Consider the following 22853-nt stretch of genomic DNA (forward strand, 5'->3'; position numbering starts at 1 on the left):
AGACTTCAGATATCAAAATCCACTTGTAATTCCTTTTTGTAGTTACCTTGATGATAAATAAATCCCTTGATGCTTGCATACTCTTACATCTTACAGTTCCCTCTAGTGTTATCTATATGCTGTGTGTAATATGTAATTTTATTTTTAAAAATTGTTCAGTGCGTTTCTTTCACCAGTCGTAGTAAGGGAAAAAAAACAATGTGAAATATAGCATGTTAATATTAGTTCATTCTAGTGTCCTACATGATTACAGTTTACCAGGCAAAGTAGCAAATGCTCAAAGCAATTGTTCCCGTTAGTGGAATTATAAAAGTACTAAGAGAAATCTTGATCTATGAAGACAATACAATAATGCACAGTGACATATTTTCCTGATTCTCCACAGGGCAAATGGAAGCTACTAATGCTCCTGTCCAAAACCTTTTTTTTTAGAACTGAAAGGAAACATTGGCGATCAAAACAATGGATGGAGATTAGATGTAGAAATTTAGACAACCCTGCAGCACACCAAAAGGGAAAAGATTCAGAAAATTTAGTATTCAGAATCAATACAGCAACTTAATACTGCTATTTTTAAAAAATAGAGCCACATTGTGCAAACATTTCACTCATGCGTCTTTGGCAGGTTTTATTTGGGCGAGGTGTGCGGGGAAGGGAGAATAGGGCAGATAGCTATGGTTGTAAAATGTGCTGGTTGAATGTTGCAGATCTTACATGTACTGATCCTAACAAAGGAATATGGAGTCTCCTCTGAATCCATTCTGTGCCCAGCAGTGTGTAGTCAGTGCCCTGAGGAGTCAGTTCCACTGATGTATACACCAGGAATATTTGTCATCCATTGCAGTATTTTGCCTCCAGCTTTGCTAGACCCAATTTTATCTTTTCCTCTAGCAGTATAAATGATATCAGATCAGAATGGCATCTAACTTTGAATGTTTAAAGAAATAAGTAGTTGAAAAATATTTATTGAGAATATGGTTTATATAAATATGTAAAACTTACAGCAATTTAATTCAATTAATATAGTAAAATTGCTTTTGGAATATGTTTTATGTATGAATACTTGGTATCTTTTTGGCTAGATGTTTGGGAAATAATAGACAATTACCTTTTAAGTGTCAGATTACATGGAAAGCCCAGAGAATATATTGTGAGAAATAATTCTGATGAATCACCAAAAATATCTCTGTTCTATGAGCATCATGTCATCCCTGTGTTGCAGTAGTGTGTGTTGATTAGGAAAACATTCCAGGTAATTTTGTGTGAAGCAAATGATTGACTTGTATTTTTCCCCTTTCCATTTTTTTCAAAGAGAAAGAAATTAAGGAGGTAGGTGATGCAGAGGGTAATTGCCCAGACCTTTAGAGTCTGGAGACTAGACTCAAATCAGACTTGGGTCATAAATGAGATGAGTTAGATGACCTCAACCTAGTGCCTGGTAGACATCTGTCCACATCACAAAACCTCCATAGATTTCAGCACAATTGGAAATCTCTTTTCAGGAGAGGTTCAGGACTAGATTGAAAGTCCTTGGCTCTGGTTTTGATTTTAAAAGAGTGTGCACACACACACACACACACACAAATCCTCCTTTTTCTTCTCAAACCACTAAAAAAATTGAGAAGGGAGTTTTGGAGCAAACATAAAAGGTAAATTGAACAAATTACTCTATTTGAACTGAATAGTTTTTTTTCTTATACAAACCATTTATTATCTCCATGAATTATTGCTTAGTCTTCTCTTGTTATAATTCTTTCTGATGTAGGTTGCTCTGTAATGTTAATCATGTAGGTGCAGCCTCTGGGAAAGACATAAACTTTAACCTTTCTGGGTCATGGGTCTCAGAAGCCACTTTAGTTAAAGATCAGCACAGTACAAGCATATTCAAACTGTTCTCTCTTGTTTCCAGGTCTCCTACTGCATTGCAGAAAGAGCTAATATAGTCATGTATATGTTAGTTACATACATTTATTTATTATTATGATTCAGTAGATTATATTGTCTCCCAAAAATGCGTCTACATTACACTTATATATAAGTTAACCATTATATTTGTAAGGTACCTTGTACTAGTCACAATGTGTGACATGCATATCAAATCATTTTAATTAAAAACATTATAAACCCGTTCCCAAAGACAAACTAGTATTTCCTTTTTATGCATGCACGTCTGGTTGCCTGAACTTTGCTGCACCCATCGTGCTGTACAAGCATTTACAGTTTTGTGTACAAACTAATACAAATTAACAGAGTGATTCCCAAATCAATAGGCATTCAGCGCTTCTGGACTGAGGAGTACATAGGGCCAGAATAGCACCTCAGAATTTGGTGTAGGAAAGGAATGGTATCAGAGGTAAAAGCTATTGAGCTCTAAGATGTTCTATAGAACAGGTTGTTAAATTAAAATCTTTCAAATACTGGACTGACTTACTCACTAGTGTGTTAGTGGCATTAGTGCCGTGGATACTAATTGTTTTAATAATGTATATTTGTGACCTGGCATGCAACATTTCACATGAATACACCCCTATAATGATCAAGTAGAAAGTAATATATACTGTATTGCTTTATACAGCATGTATATTAAAATAAATCAGGTCTATAGTGAAGAAGTACATGAAGAAAATGTAAGCGGGAAGATAAATAGCATGGTTCAATCATTACACCTGTATTTAGAAGCTAAGACCATTCCTTGATTTTACATTATTTTTAAAGGGCATATTCATATTTTTGGTATTTATTTTACAGCTTTTTGTTTACAGCAGGCCAGACATTTGGTATGTTTCGAATACTAGATTTCAACTCTAGTATTAAAATTTTCTATTGAGAGCTCTCTACACTAAGCTGAAAAATGTTATAAGAAACCATTGTTTGGAACACTTTCACCTTGCAACACATGTATAAAACCTTGCATCCACAAACAATAGTTGTTTCAGGCATTTTGCATTTTGGTGTTAGTTTTGCAACACCTGGAATCGAGTTTTTAGCCTACGTCTTGCCGAATGGTGCACGGTCTAGTGTTTTCCCCCCCGGTGTGTATAGGAAACCACAAGTGTTGCTCCAGCTCACAAACTCTTCAAAATCCACCCCACACTGCAGTGCCTAATTTTTGAAAATTTGCTCCAAATTTGCTGTTGCCACCAACAGTACTGGGCTTTATGAGACAGCGGTTTCACAAGTACAGAAGCCACTTGTACAACAGTGATTATAAGGTACGCTGCCTGTGAATGCAACAAAACAGTTCTGTCTAATTGTCATTACTGTGTAGATGAGCTAAACGACTGCAAGGACAGCCACTCAGCAAATCACTTCATGAAATCAGTATCCCTGCAGCTGTTTCTTTGCTTTGTGAAGACAGGCCCTTACAGAGTTTATCCAGTAATAAAGTTAAGATAAAAAAGTGTTACTTACTCTTAACATACTGCAGTGATAACGCTTCATGCACTGAGTTATTGTCTAATGCAAAGTACTATAGAGTATTTGGCAATAAATACTACTAGTAAACAAATTGGTATCAGTGATCACCAATTGCAGTGGAACTCCTTTCATAATAAGACATTACTCGACCTAAGTAAGAATGGCAAGTTCAAGCCTTGTGTTTGTAGGGTTGTGTAGGATAGCAGCCTATTTAGTTCTTTCATTACATTATTCAAAAATTCAGAGCTAACATTTTCAATATACATGGAGGACACAGAGTTACAGTACCATCTTTAAATGATTGTATACACTGATTTTCTTTTAGTTTGTAATTGTTTCTTAGTGGTATTGCATAGCAGTAAGCATTTCTCTTAGCTTCCTTTTCAGCAATCCAGGCAGCAGCTGGGGGGGGATGAGTGGGTAAAAAGTCACACAAGATTCGACTTTCATTTGTTCCTGTTTTTAAAAAAGAAAGGAAAGGAAAGATAGACTCCCCATGAAAATATCTTCTATTGGAATGCCTGACTACTGGCTTAATTAATACCTCGGGGCGGAGCAAGGAGTTTGTGTGTCTGTGTGTATAATCTTGTATATTTATATGTTATGCTGGTAAATGAATACACACACTATGTAATATGTGTGTGTATATAGACAATAGTAGGTGTGTATGCATATCTATGAAATATTAAACCTCCGCATCTGTTATAACTGTAGACTGGACTTTTATCATATTCCGCTTTTTTGCTATTATTTTTGCCTCCGTGTGGTTTTTCTGTTTGTTTGTTTGTTTATTTATTTATTTATTTATTTATTTAGGCCCAGGGGAGTGGGCGATTCAGAATTCTCTTATTTATCATAAATTATGTTCGCGCTTGTGTATAATAATCTATTAATAGTTTTTTAAAAGAGGCAAGGAAAAATTATATGAATTAGTAAAACACTTCTGTGCTATCAGATTTCAGTACTCATTTCTACTGTAGCGCACTAAATACAGTACTTGAAATAATTATGTAATTATCTCTGGATGGGTTTTATTGTCATTTTAAATAACCAAAACACACTGATGTCACTCTGTCAAATATATACTTTATCTGCAAATACATATGCTATGTCTACTGTAATATCTGAGTTCATAATGGTAGCTGCGAAGTCACAGACAGTATTCTGCATCCATACAGATTTAGGTTATGATCTAATCATTATTTCAGTTTTGGGTTGGACTTGATCAGTCAGTGCTTCAAAGGGAGAATGCCAAAGAAAACCCAGGGTGTTTCAGGAAGTGGTGTGATGATTCAATAGCTGGCAGTCACTTAGTGTTAGTACTGTATTGCTGGAAATGCTGTTGATCAAAAGGGCACTGTTTTGTTGGAGAAGCTATTTTCCAGGGAAGATGAAAAATCAAGATTTTGATTATATGTGGTCAGCAAGAATCCCAAGTACTTTTCACCAGGGTAGAGGACTTACACCAGTATCATATATATGTATATTCCATATTGGAGAGTTATATTCTGCCTTCTCAAAGTCAAACTGAAGTTTCAGTTGGATATATTTCATACTCTGCTATAACTTTTACCTTCTTCTGGCTCCTTGGCATATGAATTTGGTCACACTAAACTTTAAGAATATTAGTGGACATAAGTAGGCCTAAGTCTAAGTTAGTATAAGAAAAACTAAGTTGCACCACTTACATATTTCTAAATTTTGTCCTCCGGGTCCCCTGAGTCCTCAGTTTCTGCTGAGACTACCAACAAAGTTGTAGACACATCCCAATGGGAACTTCCTTGAGGCCACTTACTCATTCCACATAGGCCCCTGAACAGCCATTTGATAGTAACTCTTTCTGCTACTACCAAACTGAACTGAATTCAAAGAGGTAGAGGTTCTAGAGTTGTTTTAGCCATTACAAACCTTCTGGATTTTTTTAGTCCCTTCAAATGGGTTCAGTTTTTCATTGTGCCTTTATGTTATTTTACTCGCTATTTCTGTGTATATGGAGTACATCATAACAAAGAACATCTGTTTTACGCTGTTGTCATTTTAAAAAGAAATCGCACATTGAAAACAGATCAGTGTGGGACTGGATCTGTCAACCATACTTATGCTGAGTAATCCCACTGATGTCATATATGAGAAGTAAACTACTGTTCAATGCTAGCATGCCAGAATCTTGCTCTATGGAAGTAAATGTAGTGGCAATTCATTTTGTTAAAGTATCATTTTCTTTCATTATATGTAAAAGAATTTTCTAATATGAGTTTTCAGTCTTGGACTGGACATCTGGATTGGCAGTCAGACCCACATGACTGTGGGCTCATCCTAGGCATTTTTTTTCCTTTTAATGCCTAATCCTGTTTCTTTAAGGGCTTTGCTGGCACCAACAGCCTCAGTCTGCTGTCTCTGCAACTCATAGAGATTTGAACAAGCTCCAGTTTCTCCGTCAGCAGAGGGATAAAAATTGGTTCTCTCAGAGATACAAACCTTCCAGGGATAGCACTAGGCTACAAAATACCTTTAACTCTTTAAATTCCCAAGGGTGCTTCAGTTCTGGACATAGGTACAGTTGAAAATACTATTTCTCCTCTGCCTCAAATAATACCAAGTCCCAAAGAAGATTTGCTGGTCCAGAAGGGACTCACTCATCTGGGGCAGGCTGTAATTGTATCTTTAGGTCTGGACTTGTTCCACTATGAACAGATGAGCCATGGATGTCGTCCAGTCATGGTTCTCTATAGTTTTCTTCTCCCCCTCAGCCATGTCTTCTCTTCTTCATCAACCAGAACACAAGCCTTGTTGGAGCTAGTTCACAAACTCCTCTTGATTGGAGCTATATACTCTGTACCCTTGGGTGAGTTTACCCAGTGAATTGATTCCTTTTACTCCATGGTAATCAATAAATGTGGATGATTTAATCCCATCCTGACCCTGTGTTTTTAACTTATTTATGAAGAGGGCAAGATCGAGGTTGGAGACCCTTAATCTAGCAATGCACTTAACTTCACATCACAATCTTTTGTGATTATTGGTTTAAAGGAAACATAACTCCATTTCTTCATTCAGCCAGCACATCACAGGCATATCCAGTTCTGTATTGGCAATTCATATTTCCAGAAGAGTCCCCATAGTATTTACTGATCTTGGCCATATGCGTTGCATCTTTGAGAAGGGAGTGAATCCACAATTTCTATTACCTGGATGATTTGCTAACACCAAATTAAGACAACTGAACTTCATCTTCATCAAATGGAATTTTAATCTGTTTCTGAGAATTCATTGAGCCTTCCCTTCTATAGTTAGCCAAGGTCCCTCTATATTATCTGACCCCTACATTGACTTTTCTTATTGCTAACACCTCTTTTTAAGAGTCAATGGCCTTCTTATGTAATTTATTCTTCCTCCATTTTTTGCCTTACAAATTCATCCTCAGAACCATTCCAGAATTGCTCCCCCAAATGGTCTTCCCCTTTCATGTTAACAAGAAAATCTTAACTTCCTTCTGTTAGAAACTCTCTCTCTCAAAGGAAGTTGTCCTCTATTCTTTAGATGTCACTAGAGTTAGCACATATTATCTACATGGGACAGCTTCTAATTTCCTATTGGTGTTGTAAGAAAGGTCTTGAAAACCATTAAATTCCATTGGGTTAGGTTAGAGATCAAGGAATCTGAAGAAAATAGAGTTTTGGCTTTTTTTGGTGGGGAGGCAGGGTGTAATTTTTAGTACATGGCCATATTAAAATCATACAAGTTTAAAAAATTGTCCTATTTGTATTGCATATAGTATCTTTGATTATTGAAATTATATTTTTAACTTTCAACATTTATACTGTTACCTTACTTTTTTGCATTTCACTCAGCTTGACCAATGAAAATAGACCAATCAGTTTTACTTTTATTAATAACCTATTTTACTTTCTGATTTTATGCATTAGGACATTTTTTCCAATGTTGAGATTAATACTGTTAGGGAGATGCTTGAATCATAAAAAATTGTAAATTTCATGATTTCAAAATTTTGTGACAGTCTTAAAATGACTGAAACATTAAAATTCATCTGAACAGTGCAAGTTTTCTAGTGAGGCAAAGTGAGGCCTGTGTGAAATACCCAGCACTGATACTCACAATAGAATAAGGAAAGTTTGCATGTTAGTTCAACATGGGGCAGGAATATCTGAAATAAATCTAGGGTGACCAGATGTCCCGATTTTACAGGGACAGTCCTGATTTTGGGGTCTTTTTCTTATATAGACTCCTATTCCCCGCCCCCACCACCTGTCCCAATTTTTCACACTTGCTGTCTGGTCACCCTAAATAAATCCCATCACAAAAACTAAGAACATTGTAGAACCCCATTCTTCACATTAAAATTAATCACAGAATATGTTGGATCACTGCTAAAATACAATACATAAAACTTCCTCATTCAGCTACCTTCTGCGAAAGCACACTTGTGCATTCTAATTTGTGAATGCCCCAAGGTCATGCCCTTGTGATTAGATCTATTCCTGCGAATGTCTGGTGCATAATTGAAACATACAACTCTTAACAGATATACTTCTCTTAAACAATATATTATTCCGCCACAGCATATGCACTCACTGTGCAAAAAAAGCTGACTCTTAAGAAGCAAAGAAACTGATTTTGGTGACCTGGAAAATCCAACACCTCTCAGTATTGAAATATAGTTAAATATGTTGTTAAATAGCGCTACCATTGAATAAATGCCATAGGACTACCATATCAGAATCCACTACTGCAAAATACTATTTCTATAATCATCAAAGATTTCACAGAAAATGTTAAATTTTGTGGACATTTCTCATATACGGGGCATGTGCAGGTTATAGTCTGAGGGATGCGGCTGTGATTGAAGGATCAGTGAGCGTATACAAGGTAGGAGATGTGGAGCCTGAGTTGGAATCAGCTGGTCTGCTCCTGGTTTTGCTCATAGGGAGCCTGCAACCAGACCACTGAGAACAGTATAAGAGAGAAGAGAAAAGAAAACACTGGCTTCTTGTTCCAGCTGCAAAAGAACAAACAAACCAGAGAAAGAAAGGGGGAAAAAAGAATCTGACCCTCCCTCCCCACAAGTCCTCAGAAAAAACATGATTATTAATAAAGTAAAGCTCTAATAACTTAAAAGGTGAGTGAGGTGTCTTTGTTTCTCTTTTCAGGTAGATCATGATGCTTTTCTAGTACATTATTCTTTATTTGATACTGGCCATTAAAATGTGTCTACAAAATTTAGGTTCCGCAAAAGGTTTAACTCAGCATAGCTCTATTGAAACCAATGGAATTATGCTGATTTACACCAACGGAGGATCTGGTCCTCGGTGTTTTCCTGTGAAATATGAAATTTTCCTCCATGAAATAAAAAGGCAACTTTTTCTGTGGAAAAAATTACAGCATTACTTACAATCCGTATTATTTGCTAGCCTGCCTACAAACAAGAAGAAAAGAGCAAGCATATGAGTCCCTTCGTGAGGTAGTGTAGAGAATACCAAACTGTAGTATTAATAACCTCCTGTTATTGAATACTCCATCTGTTCCTCATGCCAACTTATCCTCACTTAGAGCACTCCCCTTGTCATAATATTTTGTACCACGCTCCCCTCCCTGAAACAACAGTTCCACTTTCGAACAACGTTTGCCCAGTTGTGCAACCCCACTGAGAAAATGGTCTTGGCTGTATCTGTTTCTCATGTTTCCCTAGTAAAAATATTATTGAATTCCAATTCTACTTCTGATGTTGATTGTGCTATTAATTATTCCTCACGTTATCTTCATACCCATATTGGCAATCATAGAGACTCCTGTAACAGATAAATACACCTGTCTGGCAATGCCTGCTTGTATTGTTGCATAATACTTAATTAATCATGCTGTAATTTTAGTGATGCAACAATAATATATATTATCTTTATGTTGCAATTTATTATATCTGTAAATTGATATATATTTGCTTCAGTATTTTCATTATTCTGCCATTTATTAACATGCACAAATGTCAATAAAACACCTAACCACTAGAAATATATTTTTAAGCCCCACATGAATAACTCAGGCCCAGATTGTGCCCTACTGATAGACAAATGGGACGTAGCTGGGATTGGGAGAATGCATTTTAGCCATTTCTGCCCAGCTCTCACTGGCCCCCAGTGCTGCAGGAGGAAAGTTAGTAGAGCTCTCCTCCTTACTGGAGAATGCCCTGAGACAAGGAGTCACCTAGCAGGGTCTGGGCAGAGCCAAACGGCCAGGGAGTTGGGCCTGCTATGGAAGCCTAGGTGCTTCACTTGTGCTCCCAGCAGTTTCCTGAGATCCAAAGCATTTGGAGGCTGGACCCCCACTTTTTTCCCCTGGGGACAAAAGAATACAGAAGAAATTCTGGGGAAGGAACCACACAAAATTTCCAGCCCCCCCGAGTGTATAGGAGTATGATCTAGACATCAGGTTTGCTGTGTTATTATTACCAAAGTACAATAAATTACTATGACAACTACCTAATAGGTACTTCTGACTATTTGTGTTAGGTACTTTTGATATACCTATTACCATGGCATCTCAGTGCAATGAAACCATTCCAAAGCATTGAAGGTGGTCACAAAAGGCTATAATCTTGTCTATCACCTTCCCAGTAGCATTTTTAAATCACACAGGAGCCTAAGGTTTAAAGATGCAGTAATGATATCAGAATGATCATCCCAGAAAAGTATTAAATCGCATAGGAGGAGATGGAGTAACTTTGATTAATTCAGCTGACATGGAATAACACAGCAGGCAGAGATAAATGTACAGCAAACTCACTTCCTTGTAATGAATGGATTTTCCTCACTGAAACCCAGAGGCTGGATCTGAGTTGAATGTTCCTGGATAATTAATGGCCTGATCCTGCTTCCATTGAAGCCAATGGAAGCTTGTCCATAGACTTCAGTCGGAGCAGAAACAGACCCTAAACTGCAAGTGTGTGTCTTTACAGACACACGTACACGTACTAGAAGTAAAGTTATATTTTAATCCAATCAAATCCTGACACATTTTCCTCTTCCTTTCCATACCCTTAAAATGTAGATTGTTACTTTAAGTTGGTAAAATCTGCAACCTGTTTTTTGTGTGTGCGTGCACACTTGTCAGAGGGAAAGAAAAATACAGTACTCCAGAAACTGGTTTCTGAAGCCTGTTTACAGTGCTATGTACTGCAAATAAAAACCTGGTGGTTTATTTTTGGAAAACGATACAGTGGTCACTTTTCATTTGTTAGACTTTTCTGTTAAAAGAAAATCTTTCCATTTCTAGCATTGGTTCTTGGCTGAAACATTTAGCATTTTGAAATCTGAGCTACATTGATAGTGTAATTAAGGTTTGTAAAATGATTAAAATAATAGACTCTACTCTCTGACTTGTATGCAGAAAAAGAAAAGGATTCCAGAAAAGGTAGTAGCTATTTATGAATATAAATCCATGGTTACAGCTCCGGTCCAAGTAAATGATTAGGCCTGCAAGTGCACGGCCATTATGCGAGTTAATTATATTCTTCATAGAGCCCTTCCACATACAGTTTAGTGTGTACTGCATTATGCAAGTCAGCTGACCCAGCCAGGCAGTAGATCTTTACAAAATCTTTAGTTTTCCATCCTCCTCCTAAGCTTGTTTGATGAAGAAAATAATATTTAATTGGTAACATTTTCCTTGCTTAGGTATATTTTAATTATGAATTCTGCCTGATTGCAACTTTCTGGTAAGGAAGACATGATGAATATTTTGGACAGTTTTAATTTTGAGTTTATTATTGTATCTGCAAATTAGTGGAGTCGTTTACATTTTTTTGAAACTTTAATACTTAATTAACAATGGAAGAAAATTTAAAATAGAAAAAATGTTGTCTAATTTATACAGTAGATTAATTTATGACCCAAAATATTGGAGAAAATATTCCATAATTTTATGTTGTTGTAATAGATGTAATGTGATGTATAGGGCACTAGTCAAATTCATCAGGTGTGCGGGTTTTTTCCTCATTTGAGAACTGGAATTCTGCAAGTTCCAGCTACTAAAGTTTCTGCTTGATAATTTCATCAGGGGTAATGCATTTGACTCTTCGAAGATGTGCATTCTCCAGAATCTTTCCAGAAGCCCTGTGCCTCTGCATAGCCCCCACTAACTTCTGTCATCATCATTATTAATATTGAAGTCAGGGCTGGTAGCCCCACTTGTTGTTATTAAGGTCCCCGGACACTTCTCATTATAACACCCTGTTTTCAGTTGCTTACAACTTTGGCAAACTTCAACCATTTGGGCTGAAATTTTACATGCTGGGTGTCTGTCTCAGGCATTTTTGAAAGAAAAAAAATCAGCGAAAATGGTTCAGCCATTTCTGAGAACAAGAGTAAGGGAAAATGTTTCTCTGTTTTGCCAATGTTAAAAAATTCCGACAACTTTTTATTTGGAAAGCTATATAGCAGGAAATTTGGCAGGTGGGATGGTCTTTGTGTCAGCACTACATACATGATCAGTAGAGTCCTCTTAGATTTTAACAGATAAATTCGGCGCAGCCTTAATTCAGCCCCATCTATGTATGCATTATAATAAAGTCTTTAATTACAGGATCACATAGTATTTTTTTCCACAGGACCGCTGTCTCATTCATTTCTCAGGAAGCTCCTGCTCTTGGATTGAATCAGTGTTGTATAGCGAAGGACACTGTTGCCTGTCAACCCCTGCCTCATTTGTTGTGGAAGCTGGAAGGTGTGTGGTGAATGAAGGCAGGGGACTACAGAAAAATGAAGGTGGTCTCATGATCAAGGTAGTTGAATGCTGCTTTAGAGAACTGGGATTCTATCCATGCCTTTGCCACAGATTTCCGATATGATACCACTCAAATTACTTAAACCAAACTTTTCACAGGTAGTCACTAATCGTGTGTTCTTAATTTTCTGGATGTCTGATTTAAGACCCTGGGGTCTGATTTGCAGAAGGGCTGAGCAATCGGTGGGAGCTAGATAAAGTGCTATATAAAGCTAAGTACCATGAAAAATGAGGTGCCAGGTGTCTCAAATTGAGCACTAAAGTTAGTGGATACTTTTTACTTTAATCTCTCTGTGCCTCACTTCCCCATCTGTAAAATGGGGACAGTAGTCTGTCATCTCACCAGGGCAGCATGAAAATAAATTCATAAAGCTTGGTCTGAAGAGCCAGGATCTCCAGATGACAGCTGTAACAGACCCGGTACCAGACACAGAGGTGGGACATACAAAGCGCAGTGATCATTTTAGAATTAGTGGAATATGCTTGATAGTGAAGAATGGCAGGATTTGGCTCATAAGATACCTTTTGTTCTAATTCTGCCCCCACTTAGACTGGTGGATTCCCATTTCAGTCAGTCGACGTCCCCCAAGGTAATTGAAAGCAGAATCGGGCCCTAATTATTTACAGTGTGAGCCACTGAAAGGGGTCTATAAACTAAGATACATTTTTTCTTATTTGCCATTAGTGTGGGCCCTTAGAAAATAAGAAATTATTTATTTTAAAAATTGTCCTTCATGTATAGGGGAGGGAGGAAATCGTCAACCAAATTGCATAATAAAATACAAGAATATAAAAAGGCATTAATCAGAATTTGTTCTGTGGGTCTAAAGCAGTGGTTCTCAAACTTTTGTACTGGTGACCCCTTTCACATAGGAAGCATCTGAGTGTGACCCCCTTTGTAAATTAAAAAACACTTTAAAATATATTTAACACCATTATAAATGCAGGAGGCAAAGCAGGGTTTGGGGTGGAGGCTGACAGCTCGCGACCCCCCCATGTAATAACCTTGCGACCCCCCATATAATAACCTCATGACTCCCTGAGGGGTCCCGACCCCCAGTTTGAGAACCCCTGGTCTAAAGAGAAAACACATCATATAGTTACACTGTGAAACTTTTCAAACAGCTCAGCTGCTAAAATATATCTAAATAACTCCGTTTTACTGCGCTATAAAAGTAATTCCAGGTTCTCAATGCGTGTGTGTTTCCCCCCCCCCTTTCTGTTGCTAATAAGCAACTGTGAAAAACGTGTTCCCCAATTGCTTTTGTTTTGAAAATTGACAGAGGGGCCGCAGCCCTGAGCTATTTTTGCTTTCTGCCTCCCGTCCGTTTGCTTTTGATTGCACTTCCGAGCTTGGAAACAAGAGATTAGCTTCGCCTGACCTAAGCTCCGCCTGCAGCGCCTCTCCCACTTTCAGAGACAGCAGCGCTGGGGCTGTGTGTGTGTGTCTGTGTGTGTGTGTGTGTGTTACTTCGGGGGGAACTAGAAGTAGCCGCCATATGCTTAGGATATTTGTGTGTGGTGATACTGGACTGAAGTTCTCTTTGTAGAGAGACTGGACAGCTATCTCAATGGGAAGTTCTCATTTACTAAACAAGGGCTTGCCACTAGGTAACGATTTCACTGTCTATTTTGTTCCGATTTCCTCTGTGAGCTTGCTTTAAAGAGACATCGATGTCTGTGTGGACATAAAGGCTCGCTCTGCTTCTTCCCCTCCCCTCCCCCTCCCTTCGCTGCCTGCTCGCTTTGTGTGTGTGAGGGTGGTTTGGGTTTGTTGGGTTTTTTTTTTATCTAGACTTGTGAGAGACTATAAGGTTATTTGTAATGAGAGGTGCGGGTGGCCAGACATTGTCTGTCGAGCAACTTTGCCTAGTAACTGCTGGAATAGAGAGATTTAAATAAAAATAAAAAAAAAAAAATGGAAACAGCAAGCTCGGGTGAAGCCTAGTTCAGGGACTCGAACTTGGCTGTTGATTCATTTCACCCTTTAAAAGAAAAAAAAAGACTGCACTAAAATAGCCTTAAATCTATATCCATGATTTTAATTCTTTTTCTCCCCATACACCCGCTCAGGGATTAAACAGTGTCTTGGCTTTTAGCTGCAGTAAAAGGCAGGTAAAATGCCATGTAGAAAAAGCTGTGCTAATTTTTCAGTAAACAGGAAGTTAAAATCATTTTATTACTGTTAAAAAAAAAAAAAACTGTTTAAGGCCTGAATGTTGAAATGACTTTGCTACGTATGGGGATAGGTTATTTATTTGTGAGGTAAGGCTTTCCTCCACAAATTTGAGTTCCTATTTTTTAAAAAAATGCTAGCAAAGGCATTTATGGATTGCTGCTGCTGCTGTTGAGGGTAAAGACAGCTCATACGCATGGGGTGATGTTACAGTATTTGGCTCAACTGCCAGCTTAAAATGTTTCTGTTAATCTGAAAACTGTTATATGCTGCTTCAGTCAGCAACAACAAAATATAGAATCGAACAGAGAGTGATTCCCAAAGAGAAAGCTATAGACCCAAAATAATAACTTCATTTGCTGTGTAGATTTGTCTATTATGTGTCTTTGGGTTTTTTAAAAATATTTTTAAAATCAGATGGCTGCCTTTGCACTCTTGATAGTGAAGTAGACTGTATGTAGCCATCGACATTACCAGCCATACTTTAAAAAATTTCACCTGTTGTGGCTTAAATTAAATAATTGAATTTCAGTGCATATTTTAACAACTCTTGCCCTTATTAAGAAGAATGTTTGCTTTTAGTCCTTGGTGTAACAGCCGTGAGGCAATCACCCATTTAGCCTCATTTAAATTAATGGGGCTTAATAGGACTGTAGTGAATGTGTACTTTTTTTTCAGTGAATTAAAACGAATTACAGTATTTGGGATGTATGTGTGTGATTCTAATGCATCACAGAGATTCCTTTCCCTGGATCTCAGAAAATGTAAGTATGTTTATTTAGCATTCTAGTCCCTTTGCAAGCAGTCAGGTCCATGTATTTTAATACTTCAATCTCATTATTATATTCCTGCAGAAAAGGAACCAGAAAACACTAATAAACATCAGACATATATAAATCATTGCTGCTTTAGATGGAAGGATCAGCTCATTAAATGCATCTGCTGAATACCTTCGCTTACCTAGTAAATAATAAAAGTAGAGTAAAATAAGCTTAATATGGAGAAAGTTACACGGGTAGAGAGAATGTTTTCACAATATACCTGCTTGTTCTGTATTTTTGGTCTAGTTTAGTGGCATATTTGTGCCATATCATGAACCTCCTCATAGTATCTGTGTAAAATTAGTAACACCAACTCCTAATTTTGCTATTTGTAATATTATTGTTTTATATTGACCTCCACCTCCTTATGGCAACAAAATTACACCAGTGTATTTTTGATGTTTTAAAATATAATCTAAATATTATATAATTTGTTACTTTAGCCATCCAGACAGGAGCTACCTCTTTGCAGTTAACTACAGTACTAAATATATAATTCAGTTACTGAAGCTACTATTTTGAAATAAACTTCGTTTTGTGGATTTTTAAATTCAATCTTGTGGTATGTAGATTGGGAAAACTGCAGCATGCAAACATTCAGTGTGCATGCAAATGTGTTTCTTATAGGGAGTGTGACGTGCCATATGGGCTATGATATCTGAGTTGTTAATAATGTGACAAATTAAATTCAAAAATGTCCTTACATATGTCAGTTGGTTTGACTTTTACCCTTTTTTTAAAAACTTTGGTCTTTGCACCATCAAAGAGTAATTGTCGCAACTCCCTATTCAGAATGCCTGATGCTTTAATATACTAATCTGTATTTCTTAGAGTTATCGTTTTATTTATAATGTGAACGCAGCAGTCACAGTATTTAGCTCAAAAATCTCATTAAAGAGATTAGAATTAGGCTGCCACCATAATATGTTATCGTATGGATACTGTATCATGCATTCCAACATTCTTAAGCATGGTTTCAATCCATCTCTGTCAACTAAGAACATCTACAGCAATTAGATAATTAGCCAGGATTGTACCCTTTGGGAAAACTTCAGTGTTTTCCTAAAATGTGTGTTTATATGGCTGTTAAGGGAATGAAATATTATTAGGTTGTTAATTAGATATTTTGAATGACCAGTGAGCATATGGTAAGACATTGACTTCAGTTGTATTTAAGAAAAGACACACAAGAATTGGTCGGTCTGTCTTCTAATTTACTTCTATAAAATACCACTATTCCCTGTTCATTCAAAGTCATCTGAATATTTTGGGCTACAATTGCTAGTTTCCATTTTGTCTTTCTTACCCACTATTAGTTTGTAATAGCTGTGTTTCTGTAAGGAACTCTGGGTGGATGACAACTAGAGACCCAGATTCAAGAGTAATATTAGGGGCTCTTGCTTCTTGGGCCAGCTGGAAACATTGATGAGGTGATACTCTTAGTCTCTGGGCTACAGCATGTGTCAGGCTTTCAAATCCCATAGCAACACTGCGTTTTCATCTAAGGCTGCCTAACGGCCTGGCCCCTGTAATTATTTATTTAATGAGAAAGTTGGGATGGAGTGACATTGAATAAAAAATGGCCTAAAATGTAAGGTTAGGTAAAAATTATAGGACAGACCTCTTTCTCCTTATCTCCCTACCATACACTCATGCGCCCAGTCTATTAACTAAATTCATACTGTAGAGATGAGGGTGTCTGGAGCATACATTACTGACGGGTAGGAAAAAACTCATGGTTACTTTCATTATCCTCCTCTCTTACCAACTCAAAAACGAAGATGGCAATTTAAGCTGATTTCTGTGTGTAATCCCACTAGAAATGTGTAGCAGAAATTCTTTACATATTATAAAACAGGCCGTTTTCAGATTGCCAAAACATAAAAAATATAAACTGTCTCCTACTAACATAATTCGCAATTTAAAGTAACATTAGGACACTATAGATTGTTTGTGGGTTGCGTTTTTTTTTTTTTTTAAGTTCTAAAAGTAATATTTTCAACTACATTTTTTTTCATTCCAAAATATTCTCATCCCATCTTCTTGAGTGACTAATGTACGGGAGTGGATTAGGAGTCCATGACCATTTGAGTTTCTCCTGGCTTTAAGTGATGTACAACATTGTGATGACAGCATCTGATGGAAAGCAAAGCTAAGGAAATCTCAAACTGTGAGCAGGTTGGGGGCTGGAGCTTGTTCTGAGCCCCTAGGTTTAACAGTTTGCTTAGGGGTTTGTAAAGTTTGGAGGCCAGAATATTTGGTACTGCTTTACTTCACTTAATTTGGTTAAACCACTTTCGAGCCTCCCTAATTTGGGTCCTGGCCAGGGGCCTGTCCAATCCCCAGCACAATTTAAAACAGCAATAATTTGCACTGCCTTCTGACTGTCCTCTATGAGCTATTACACTGTCAGAGAATAGCTGGAGTGAACTGTGCTTTGGCCATACTCCCTCCTGCCCCAACCTGCCCTATACATCCTGGTCAGGGTGGGAATTTGCATAGAGGTGTTAAATTAGCCTCTGCAAATGGAGTATTCTGGAGGGGCAGATTCAGCTCTCTTTGTGCCACTGGACCAGAAAGGGATGTGAATCAAGACCTTTTCCTAGGTGTGATGAAGTTTTTGCCACAATAAGTAGCATCTACAAAAAAGGTGACTGTTCTAGTAAAGAAATACGATAACTAGCAAGGTAAAGAAGTGAAAATCTATATAAATCTCTTTTTATAAGAAACCTACCACAGTTTCCCAAGAATTTATGTAAAATGAAAAGTTTAACTATTTTTGATGTGTGAAACATAAATTTGTTTGCTGTAATAGAGCAATAATTTATGACGAAAACTATAAACTCGTTTGTTTCCTTTAAAAAACATTTTTCGTATCTTACCTGTAGCCATCATGTTTCCTATCTAATTCCAATTGGCAATTATCCAGGTAGTGGCTAATAGATATAATTGGGTTTTTCTAATTTTGTATATAACACTTCCCATATTTTGATGTGCATTACTGATACTTAACAAGGAAAATTTTGTTGCTTTGAGCAAGTATAAAATAAAGGGTACTCAATCAGGCCTCTTCAGAAGGAGATGGAAATATCTACTTTGTTCCCTTGTGGCTCCTCTCCTCCATAGACTTTGGAGTCTTAAGTCCAGTCATCCTTAGCTAGGAAGATGGTGACTATGATGTGAGGCATCAAGGTCAGAAGTTTGTAAAAAGCAAGATTGCCAGGACTATGAGACATAGAGGAAAGCTAAAGAAAACAAATTAAATATTCAGTACTTATTCTTTTACCAAAAACATTTAGACTGAGATTGACATTGGCTGAGAGCACTGACCTTTACAATGGTTTTAAACTTGAATTTTGTCAAAGGTAGCTTTTATTTCTGTAATACATGAGGTATGGGGATTGGTTTTTTTTAGTGTTTAAGTATAAGTTAAGTCATGTGGTTCTGTAATTGTATTTGGTGTTAGATATTTTATGGAATGGATTGTATTCTTTTAAAATAGCTATATGCACAGGTCAGTGGCTGGGTGTCCCTTGTCAGTACCCAAATAAATTTGTTATATTCCCCCTTGGCAAAGTTACATAAGTGTGGAATTAAGGTTGTTCATGCTTTCTGTCCCTGCGCCTCTCGCAGAATTCATTCTGAGACTAGTCACTTATTAGTATTTGTTCATATCTTGTATGTGTTGGTTCTGATGTGAAAATATGAAATGCACGAAATAAAATTCCTTGCTTTACTGAGTCAGGATTCGCAGTTCCTGTTCACAATACAGGTTTTGTTATTGTGGGATGGTACAGTAACAGGCTTCCTAAAGAGCCCCGATATTTATTTAAAGATTCTGGGCAAACTGTAGCATTTGTATCTGGCCCTGTGGGGGGTGGTGCATGGTTGTACACCACTCTGGAAGGAGCTCGTGGAGGCATTGAGCCTAATTCAGGACACTGCCATATGAGCATGGTCACTGTTCTGCCCTTGACTTAAAGAGAGGTGCACCTTCCATTACCCTCTGTATTAGGCCAGCTCAGGCATGGCCCCCCTTTAGAAGAGGTTCGTATCAACAGTTATGCAAATACTGCATGGGCTCCCTAAGTGTAAGCACTAGTCTGCCTAGCCATATAAAGCAGGCACAAAGGAGAAAGGGTGCTTGCAATCTCTTCCCCATGTTGGACATTTATGTAGAGGCTGTGCACAATATATATCTTCCTACTGTATTTTACACTGCATGCAGCTGATGAAGTGGGTTTTAGCCCACGAAAGCTTATGCCCAAATAAATTTGTTAGTCTCTAAGGTGCCACATGTACTCCTCGTTCATTTAACAAACAAGCAGTGGCCTATCTGGTAACCACCGCACACACTGTCTGGGGTGCAGGGAAGATAATGTAAAAAAAATAAGCCAGGTGGGGCCAGGCCCAGGAGAGAAGCAGCTGTGCAGGAAGTTTCCATCCCCTGCTATATGTAGCCACTTTTCCTCACTCTTGCAAAATGTCTTTGTGGCCTATGAGTGAGCCAGAGTTTGAGCAAATGAACCAGGAAGGAACTACACTAAAAAGTATGTTCAAGTATGCTCTCCAGCCAGATTGTGGCTGATCTACAGGAGAATTTGCCGAAAGTGAATGCTGCCTGAGGCAGCATTTCCTTGCACTGCACTTTCTGTGACTCCTGTTAGAGTCACAGGGTGCAGCTGGGGGCGGCAGCCAGTGACAGCGTTGCTATTGGTCCAAATCCAAATGTCCTTACTTTGTTTGAAATCACACTGTTCCCAAGCAAAATTCCTGTTGGCTTCCATTGGAGTTTTGCCTGAATATGAACTTTCAGAATTGGCCCGATATTTGTAATATGAGAGGTATAAAAATACCTTTGTGTCTTCACACGTTCACAGGGCAACAATCTCAAAATGAAAAAAGAAAATGTCTCCCACCTGAACCTGTAGTGTACAGTACTTCATCAGAGTTACCAAATGAGTCATGTTTCATTAGATGTGTGGCCTTGTTCAGTACGTAGCAGTTAATCTTTGCAGAGTCATGCAGGACAAAACTGCTTGTAGAGATAACTACAAGCCAGTCACCAAACCCTTAAACTGATCTTTAAATGTTTTTTTTTTCTTTTTAATGTGTTGTACCGGATGTGTTAAACTGTTCATTTTCACCCAGATAATGAGCATTTTCACATTTGTAGTCTACTAAACATCTTCATGTGCTTTTTGTACTTTGCTGAATAGCATTAATGTGTATCACAGCTGTTCTCGTGTTGATTTTTCCTGTTCCTAAAATGAGCAGGATTGAAAGAAATTATTTCACTGGTTGACAGCAGTCTGATGTTGCATGTGTGCATTCCTGTGCTGGTTGGAATATGCTAGCTGCATCATTCTCCCTCTTACCAAAATGTTTTCTGGATGAGACATAAAATTAAGATTTTGGCCAAAGATCCCATGGCATTTTTTGTTTGGCATGTTAGCCCTGGCTAAATTCTAACTCCGGCAATTATATTCTGCCAGTCTAAAATTACTCCTTAAGGAAGTCTTCACTGTCTGTCCTAAACTGTTTTATAGTGATCTCTGTTCCGCTCCTAGAGCTATGTTTTAGTGGTGTTTGAAGCAATTTTGTGTGTTTGTATGTTTGTTTGTAATGTACTTTTGGGATTCTTCAGAAACGTAAAGTATTATTCTGTAATCTAATATCTTTAAAAAAAAATATTTCGTATTCAAAATGTTTTTACAAAAACTGGTGGCCCAAAGCCTAGGATTCTAATATTTTAGGTAACTTGTATGCTAAAGGACATATTCTCCCCTCTGTGCACATGCATAATTAATATTACTGTAACTTTTGTTCATTGGTTCCATCAGGGGGCTCTCATTGATTCTTCACCCCCCTCAGCGGCATTACTGTTTTGAAGTTCATCTCAGTGTGTTAAATTTTGGGACAGTTCTCCAATTAGAATCCTCTCCTGTTCTTCTCCCAATATTTATGTAGCTTCTTAAGCCTCCCCTTGCTGAGCTTCGTAGTCAGCAGTTTGGCTCCTAAAACACCATTGCTGCTTGTCCTGTGGGGTCTTTGAAGTGATGCAACTAGATGGCAGATTTTATTATGTGCAAAAGCAACAGCTAAGAAAATAACCTTTTAGCTGGGTAGAGCATAATGTATATGAGACTCCACTGTCTAGATAAAAAGAATGTGTTGCTTTTTTGAATGCTTGCGGGAGGAGGCTCACAATAGAGGCTCTGTTGTGCATTTAGTACTGTGAGTACAGGAAATCACAAATTAGCTATGACGAGGGTACTGCAGGGGAGTTTTAGTTTCCCACAGAATTGAAAATTTTTGAAACTTTTGTAATAGGCTGCTGCTCACTGTTGGTAGTGCATGTTGTTTATCCTTGTTAGTCCTCTGACCAGACTCTCTCTCACCATCTCTTTCTTCAAGGGGTGCATGTTTGAGCCCCTTATATCCAGGTGGAGTTCCTTTCAATAAATATTATCTTTTCTTCTTCTACACCAGTGTCTCTCACACACACACACACACACACACACACACACATCATATGATCATCTTGCAGCCGTCCAAGATGTGCACCCTAGCTGCTTGCTATGTCCATTCAGTTGACAGAGCTGCTTGATAAGCCTGGGTATTGGCCTTGGTGAGACAGTGAAGAGCAGTCACGTCTTCACCTTTCCTAGCAGACTTTAAACCTGATCCTGTGAGAAGCTGAGTGCCTTCCACTCCCAATGAAGTCACTGAGAATTGAGGACATTCAGCACTGCACAGGATCAGACATGCTAAGTTATCCCAGGTGTGACACACTGATTTTGTTGAAATTACACCAGGGATGAATTTGGCCCACTACTGAGGCACTGGCACCTCATTCAGATATAGAATTTGGAATGATATAGAGACACCTAAACCACTGGTCTGGGTGTCTTAAAGACCTGAACAAATAATATAAATATTACAGTGCATTGTAAATGGGCAGCTGGAAAGGATTAGTGCCTAAAATACCGTGAACATCATACAGCTTCACTTTTGGTTTAATAACGTCGTGAGTGTCGTCTCTTTTGGCCTGCTTTAAGCCTCTTAATCTGTCTGTTTCTGAACACTCTGAGCTGTATGGCTCTGTTAGGAAAAGTGGTGTTTTGTTTGTTGGAAGGGGGACAATATTCTTTTGTGCTCACTAAATGGAAAGAAGGAAGAAAGAAGCACATAAAAGAAAGCTTTTGTCTGTATCTTGGATAATGTAAAGTTTTTGTACAGTATTAGCAAAATCTGTACCACTACCTCTGCTAGTATAGCTTAAGTATACTTTGGTTCTTTTGGGATTAATTTTTTATCCAGAAATAAGACTTTAAAGTTAGCGTAATTGATTTCTTCTCAAATGTACATTTGGAAAGTATTTTCAAATCCAATATTAAGTCTTGATTATTCTTCTGTGATCAGTAAATGAGTAGCTCTATTCAGGTGTTGTGGCAGCTCAGCCCAGGTCTAAGGCCTTGTGTGCATGAGAAGGTTGCACCTATTTAACTAAAGGTATGATTTCAAACTGATTTAGTTAATCCAGTGCAAACCCCTGTTTTGACTCTCTTATTTCAGTTTAAACCAGACTTAAATCAGTTTACCTTAAATTGATTAGGAATCAGTCTAAGCTAAACCAAAAT

At 37.8% G+C, this 22853-nt stretch overlaps 1 protein-coding gene across 15 annotated transcripts in view; it reads left to right on the forward strand.

The window, feature by feature from the left end:
- The window catches only part of CTBP1 (C-terminal binding protein 1), a 418690-nt gene that overhangs the window by 313838 nt on the left and 81999 nt on the right, over nt 1–22853 (forward strand). For 3 of the 15 annotated variants that reach the window (XM_048849137.1, XM_048849138.1, XM_048849139.1), the window contains exons 1-2: nt 14423–14478; nt 15068–15153. The exons of 6 other annotated variants lie outside the window; for them this stretch is intronic. In XM_048849137.1, the coding sequence (XP_048705094.1) occupies nt 14438–14478; nt 15068–15153 (127 nt within the window). In that variant the 5' untranslated portion in view covers nt 14423–14437. Of the gene's footprint in view, nt 1–13638; nt 13825–14422; nt 14479–15067; nt 15154–22853 lie in introns of those variants that run through there. 6 more of the 15 variants (XM_048849145.2, XM_048849144.2, XM_048849142.2 and 3 more) reach the window with 3 other exon arrangements.

This window comes from Caretta caretta, chromosome 4, assembly GCF_965140235.1.
Source record: "Caretta caretta isolate rCarCar2 chromosome 4, rCarCar1.hap1, whole genome shotgun sequence".
Lineage (NCBI taxonomy): Eukaryota > Metazoa > Chordata > Testudines > Cheloniidae > Caretta > Caretta caretta.